At 31.8% G+C, this 8182-nt stretch overlaps 1 protein-coding gene across 1 annotated transcript in view; it reads right to left on the reverse strand.

Moving 5' to 3' along the window:
• Window positions 1-3706, reverse strand: part of HELRODRAFT_165641 (hypothetical protein) — a gene marked incomplete at both ends in the record, with an annotated part of 9270 nt that extends 5564 nt beyond the window's left edge. Inside the window, 7 exons of the mRNA XM_009032172.1 lie at window positions 381-444; window positions 896-978; window positions 1460-1721; window positions 1939-2137; window positions 2280-2367; window positions 2504-2639; window positions 3024-3706. Coding sequence (XP_009030420.1) covers window positions 381-444; window positions 896-978; window positions 1460-1721; window positions 1939-2137; window positions 2280-2367; window positions 2504-2639; window positions 3024-3706 — 1515 coding nt within the window. The remainder of the gene's footprint in view (window positions 1-380; window positions 445-895; window positions 979-1459; window positions 1722-1938; window positions 2138-2279; window positions 2368-2503; window positions 2640-3023) is intronic.
• Window positions 3707-8182: the final 4476 nt, after the last annotated feature.

Consider the following 8182-nt stretch of genomic DNA (forward strand, 5'->3'; position numbering starts at 1 on the left):
GCTACACCGCAGTTACATGATTCGCCTTTGGTGGATTGTCCACATGATTGATAAATCACTTGCACCTGGAAAATATTATTCAAAAATATAAAATAAAATTATAAAATATGAAATAAATTATTATAAAATAACATTATCACTGTTAAATTTAAAAGATTTCAACAATATCATTATTACCACGAGAATCATCATATTTAGTATAACTTTCTCAAGATCATCATAGTCGCTTTTTTGTCGTTTTCAATCATAATTTTATGTTTTTGACGTTTTATTGTTAATATTTTAATTGTTTATCACCTCGTTTAATCATTCGTTATCATTTTCATTATCAATGTTGCATTTCGTTATTTTCCCACCATTCCATTAAAAATCAGACCAACCTCATAGTTCAATTCTCGGTTTTCGTAGAGGGTGAAATAGCCATGGTACAGGTTGTTGTAGTACCTTTGTATTGTGATTTAAAGACATTAAAATTATTTTTTATTGGTTTATTTCTGTTTTTTATTATCTTGTTTTATTTATTAAAAACTAAACAACGGCTTTCACAATAGAAATAATTAAATGAATATTTAAAGCGATCAAAAGATGATTTTCGGAGATCAAATAAGAAAATCTTGTAAAGACCATTGATTAATCGATCAAACTCATCAGTAAATGAACAACGAGTTGGTAAAAACCATCCATTCCATACAAACTTTTCAATTACAAAAATTTCCACTTTAAAAATTTTATAAACTATAAAATACTTTTTTTATAAGGTTTTTTGAAAAGTTTTCCGACGGAGGATGATTTGAAATAAATATGTTATACATTTGAATGAATTAATATAGCAAAAGAACATTTTGTATGAAATAGTTTGAAGAAATTATATCAAGAATCAAGTTACTACTCTTACACGTTGTCAAAAGTCACAATGTGCGGATCGTTTATGGACTGGCATATGCCAATCAGTTTTGAATCTCTGTCGGCTACTTTCAGCTGTTCAGTGTGGGATGATTTGAAATAAATATGTTATACATTTGAATGAATGAATTTTATTTTTTATAAAAGTGTTAAGTTTAAAATAGTATTGTAAATAATTTAAAATTTTTGTTTCTAAAAAACGTTTACAAAGTCTGATATTTTTGAAAAGTATAAAAATTGAATCACAGACTAATTGATTATATTAATTAGACAACCAACGAACTAGCCAACCGACCGACGGATCAACCAGCCTACCAACCAACCAACCAACCAACCAGCCTACCAACCAACCAACTAGCCAACCAACCAACCAGCTAACCAACCAACCAACCAGCCAACCAACCAGCTAACCAACCAACCAACCAACCAGCCAACCAACCAGCCAACCAACCAACCAGCCAGCCAACAAACCAGCTAACAAACCAACCAGCCAACCAACCAACCAACCAGCCAACCAACCAACCAACCAACCAACCGGTACTTTAGTGCTGTTGACCCGTAAACCATCGACAACCATCTTTAACGTAAAATTTACATCAAGTTCTTTGACTCTTTCTAATTTGTGATCGACAGTTGCATGTAAAGGAGCAACAAAAGTATGATTCCAGTTTGCATTTGTGATGTTTAAACCACCCGTCATCCTATCTACCCCTTCGCATTTGTAGGTGGTGTTCAGGTATCGGTCACCACACTGCCCTTTCTCGCCACCCTCGTAAACTTCAACGGCTACTTGATTTATTGATTGACCACTTCGACATCTGGTAAGAGAAATTGTTTCTATTTTATTTTTTACTGCTTAGAATATTTTTAAATACTATGATGAACGCGTTTGACAAAATGAAATATGAGCAATTTCACTTTACCGTTGTATTCAATTTTAAGTAAAGCTATTTAAATTATTAAATATTTAAATAAAATTTATACTTAATAATACCAATAACTAAAATACTAAAAACAATTTCCCATTCAACAAACTTTGGCTGCCTGCCCGTCAAATTAAACTCCTTCCTGTTGATATTGGCGTATGGAAGAACAATCGTGGAGAGGTAGTTGTCCGTTGACAACTCCACCTGGACCTTGCAGTATTCCTTCAGACCGAATTTGAAAGCCACGATGTCTTTGACCACACTCCTTCTACTTTTCTTCATCAGGTTAGGTGGGTAGCAGTGCACACCTTTCAAAAGTTTTATGGTGGAGATGATGGGTTTAGTTTAAAAGTTTTATCAAGTTTTTTGATGTTGGAACAAAAATTTGAAAAAGAGTTTTGTCGGGAAGTTCGGCAAAAACGTTTTGAAAAAAATTAAAGAAATAGAAACCCGGTGGAGTGAACAATTGAAAATGAACTTCGTTCCTTTGCAAGTCCCCTTCCACCAATTTTATTGGAAATTTAGTTGGTTCCAATACCTTAGATGGAAAATTAAATTAAACGATTTGCAGTTTTAATTAATTTGATAACATATCTAAATGACATTTTTGGTAGATTTCTATTTTAATGTTTTAAGTATTTAAGAATGAAATAATTAGACTAAAAAATATTAACATCGAAGAAGCAGTGAGATAGTTGAACGAAGTCCACGAAAAGTCTGATGACCAGATCGCTAATCCACATGACGTCACTGCAAGCCGGAATCTTCCGAAAAGATGAAAGTACGGATTTGGAAATGTCTTTAAGATCCCTGGTTTAAAAAAAATTTTATTACATGGTTAATGATGGTGATGACGACGAAATCAATGATATATATGAAAAAAGATATTGTAAATGATGACTGTTGATATTGTTGATTTGATAATTAAAATATAAAAGTTTTTCAATATTTCGTTGTCCATTTTATTAATTCAATCACAATACAATCGTCTGCCGTTAGTGTTATACTATTTTTATCATCTTGACCGTAAAGTTACAGCATTATCATCGGCATTGTCATGTTCACCAAAGTATAACCTGTACATTTATAGTGATGATAATAACATACATACACATCAATAGGAAACTTATATAGCGCCAATTAAATAAAATTAAATACATACTCATCATCACCACCGTTCAAATTGCAACTTACTTGCAGACGTAAAGACATGAGACCCAATCCAGCGTATCTTCCATTTGTGTGTCTGAGTATTTCTGCAGGCATCTCTTGATCCGTTTCAATTCCTTTATTGTATCTTTTATATTTATTACGTTATCACCATTGTTGTCATCACTGTTGACGTCATTGTTGAAATATTCATCCGCATCTACGTCATCTCTGACGTAATTTTGTTTGGGATTGAACCAGCGCAAAAATGCCTGCATCACTTCGGCTACCATCAGGCTAAACTTTTGAACCTCCCTATCAACCATTTCATCCCTGATTTCTCTGACAACGTCATCACTACTTCCGCTTTGTTGCCGGATTGAGTCTGATCCGGACTGACCAGAATCAAAATCGAATAACGAGAGAATGTTGTTAAAGTCTGATAAAATTTGGGTGAGTTTGAAAATTCCGAGGCTCAAACTTCCGTGCTTGGCAGATTTTTTCCGCTGTGGGTTGAAAAGATGGGACATGTATGACGAGAATATGTTCTTGTCATTGTTATTGTTGTTACTGTTGTTATTAATGTCGTTGTTGTGGTTGTTGACGGCAAGTACGTTGTTTAAGATATCATGATCAATGTTGTCAAAAATGTAGTTATTGTCATTATAAATATTGTTGTAGTTGTGGTTGCTGAATCGGCTGTTGCTGTCCGTTGTATTGTAGATCATGTCAATGAATTTGAAAGCGAAACTTCGAACCATCAAAACTGGAAAGGCCGGATTGTTGACGCATACTGTCCAATGTAATGGTCATGATGATGATGTTAATGACGATGACGACGACAACGATGTGATGATGACGATAATGATGATGATGACGATAATGATGATGATGACGATAATGATGATGATGACGATAATGATGATGATGACGATAATGATGATGATGACGATAATGATGATGATGACGATAATGATGATGATGACGATGATGATGATGATGACGATGATAATAATTGTCTTCATACCAAAAAAACGATGATGCTATTATGGTTATGATCATGAAATATTGTATAAAGGCATGATAAAAATGGTTTAACAATGACGATTTTCCTATAAATTGTGACAAAATCATTTTTAACATCTACTTTTTAATGATGACAATGATGAAAAGCATGGCTATGATTAAAAATTATTAAATTTAAGAATTTAGGATAAAAAAAATTATAATATTTTTATAATCATTTATATTATTATTAATTATAGATCATTATAATTAATACAGTCACCTTTTTCAGTTTCAAAGCCTGCACCATCAGCAACTGATGTGACAATGACGACGATGATGACGACGGTGTTTAATGGCAACGAAACAGATTTCATTATCATTTATGATGCTAATTATCATTAGTTAATTAATTGAATAAATTATGAAAATTTGTTATTTAAAGCTCATTTAAGTTTGTGGACCGTAAAAAATTATCGAAGTATTTACATTTAGTTACTGATAAAAAAAATTATATTTTCATCTTATTAAACCTGATTTTTATTTTAATATAAATTCATTTCGATACGAAATAATTATTTTTTGAAACGATAACGCAATCACGCCAATTAATTATTAAATTTTATTATAATTAATTTTTAATTAATTTCATGTAAAATGTATTTTCAAAAAAAACTAGACTCTTATCATCCTTTTTTCAATTGAATAATACATACGCTACTACACTTTGATAAAATTATGTGAAAATCTTTCTAACGAAAGCCAAAAAATTATACAATTAAATAATTATATATATATATATATATTATTTGAGTATGTAAATATATATATATATATATATATCTTATTTATTTATATTGTTTTATTCTATTTATTTAATTGCAATAGTTCGGCTATTTGCAGATTTAGTTTAGAAAGTAAAAAAAAACGAATGAATGATACTGGGATTATTTCAACGTTGTTTATTGGCGACAAAGTTCAAGATGTCTTAACGAGATTAGATATGAGTTGAACATTTGGATATCTGGCTGATTGACTGGCTGACTAATTGACTGGTCGGTTGGTTGATTGATTGATTGATTGACTGACTGACTGACTGACTGACTGAAATTTTTATATGAAATAAAATTAAAACAGGATTTACGTACGCCTTCATTGATGTCAGAAGTTATTACAACATCCGAAATTTATTGCAGATAATTTTTTTCAATTTCAAATTTTTTGGAGTCCCTAAATGGGTCTACCCCATGGTTCTCTAACTACCTAATGCTGACACTGCTAGTAATTTAATCTTACCACAAGTAAATATTGTGATTACTGAAATAATTACACAACAAGATGTTACGAAATCGTCAACAACATCACGCCACCAAAGATAATGAATTTGTTTATCACTAAACTGATAATGTCAATTGTTATTTTTCGTACTATCAACAACCTTATCAACAGAACCAGTGTCATAAATATAGCCATCATCGTTTTCATAATCCTCATCATCATCATTATCATCATCTCCATCATCCTCATCTTCTTCATCCTCATCTTCTTCTTCTTCATCATCATCATCATCAATCTCATCAATATCATCATCTCCATCATCATCATCACCATTATTATCATCATCTCCATCATCATCTTCATCCTCACCACCATCATTCAGATTTATAGATTCATCCTCGTTTGACTTGTAGTGGATCGTAAATGTTTAATCTTCATCATAAGGCGGTCGTCGAAATGACGACGACGACGACGATGATGACGATGACGCTGTAGTTGTTGATGATGATGACGATGGCAGTTATGATGAAGGATAATAATGATGATGATGATAACAGAGTTAATGATCGCAGCAAAACCATTTCGCAATGAATTATTCCACTGAGAGATACGACAGCATTTTTATTTAATTTATGACGCTGATAACAATGGTGATGATAGGAATAATGATAATAATGATGACGATGATAATGTCGATGACAGTGGTGATGATTTATACAAGGATAATGATGACGGCGATGATGACGATGATTATGTTTATGTTAGTGATGATATATATAAATATTATAAATATATATATATATATATATATATATATAGACTGAAGATTTTCCTGATGTTTTTAGAACATTTTTCCCTAAAGATGCTAATCATCCATCCATGGTAAACATTCGACCTAATTAACGACTGTTCTGGAGGCAAAGATCTCAGCCAATCAGAGCTCGTAGAATCGGGTCAACCGGTACCCTGTTTATGGTCTCTACAATTTTTACCATATTCAAAATATATGCGCTATGCGCACATAAACATATCACACAACATGTTATAGTATCATGCATATTTTTATACAAAAGAAACTTCGCTATGTATCTACAACTACTGTGTATCAAAGTGGATCAACAATATTCAAATTCCTGCACATTCAAGAGAAAAAAATAATTTTTCACACACACTAACACGCTTACACACGCTTACACACGCACACTCACAAACACAAAATCACATACATATACAGATACAGCCTACACACAATTTATCCCTGAAGAAACACGCACAAAATTGAACACATGTACGCACATTCACTTACGTGTACATGTGCAGGCATGCAAAATCACAAACAGATACACACATAATTAAAACTAATTTAAATGTATACACACACACACAGAGACACTCACATTGACACACGCACAGACACACGCATATAAACATACATACGTAGATACGCACATACGCAGTTACACACACGCACACGTACAAACACGTACACGGATGCTTGAGCGCATAGAAAACAAACTTGATTTATGAATTTGTATTCTTCTCGGTGCAACCAAAAGTCATAAGTTTTCCAAGCGATTGAAAAAAAAATTTGAAAATATTTTTATTTGTTTGAAATAATTACAATATATTTTCAGAGGTCTTATATCTTTGTTTAATTTTATATTCGTATGTCTATTTGTTTGTAGAAAAATATTTTGTATGTATATTCTGTATGTTTATATATTTTTAATTTGTATATCTGCTAATGTTTGCTTTTGTTGGCTTAACGTTTAGTTTGTTGAAAATTGCATTTTTCTTTGTATTTTTCATTTGTTTTGTTTTTTAGATTTGAAACTATTCCATAGATCAAGGTTGTCAACACTTCGTCATATGTTTATTTTTTTAGTGTTGCATCGTTTCAATTTTTTATTTTGTCATAGTTTATATACAAAATTATAATAATACAGAAATATACAAACACATAAAAACACAAACATACAAACACACACCAACACGCAGAAACAAATACATCCAAACATATGCACACAAAAACAAACATACAAAAATGTATACAAACAGATACAAATGAGATATGGATAAATTTATGAGGTGGTGTAGAGATGTTAATGTTGTTGATGAGGGTAGAGATAATGTGACGTGTTCCTTTCTATATTTCTCTTCTATCTACACATACTCAAAACATAATGAACAAAAATAAAATAACAACAATAATAACAACAATAGCAATAATAATTATGATAACAAAAACAATATGATTAGTGGCCGTAGTAGTCGTAGTAGTAGTAATAGTCATCGTCGTCGTCGTCGTCGTCGTCGTCGTAGTAGTAGTAGTAGTAGTAGTAGTAGTAGTAGTTGTTGTTGTTGTTGTTGTTGTTGTTGTTGTTGTTGTTGTTGTTGTTGTTGTTGTTGTTGTTGTTGTTGTTGTTGTTGTTGTTGTTGTTGTTGTTGTTGTTGTTGTTGTTGTTGTTGTTGTAGTGGTGGTGGTGGTGATGGATACAGTGGCAACAACAGTAGTAGTGACAGTAAAAATAATAAAATTATTTGTAACGTTACTGTTGGTAATAACATTGCAACAATAATAATAACAATAATAAGAAGAATAGTAATAACAACAAATATTTTAATTATCGTTTTAACACGGAAAACTTACGATAAGTATCAACCTAGTAAGGAACGGCTCATAGCAGGTATGCTATCAAAAGTGATACTGTATAAAGGAACATCGGAGGAGCTGATGTATCTGACTGGAAATATTCCATTGATTTTGTTACGGTTGTATTTGATGTTACGCTTGTCTTCTGAAGCATTGCATCCATGTTACTCTCCTCAAAAACAAAACACATGGAGACCGTGGAAAAAAATTATTTGTTACAAGTTCAAACGACAAACTTTTGTGTTGCTCGTTTGTTTTTTCGTGGGGA

This window comes from Helobdella robusta (assembly GCF_000326865.2).
Source record: "Helobdella robusta unplaced genomic scaffold HELROscaffold_8, whole genome shotgun sequence".
Lineage (NCBI taxonomy): Eukaryota > Metazoa > Annelida > Clitellata > Rhynchobdellida > Glossiphoniidae > Helobdella > Helobdella robusta.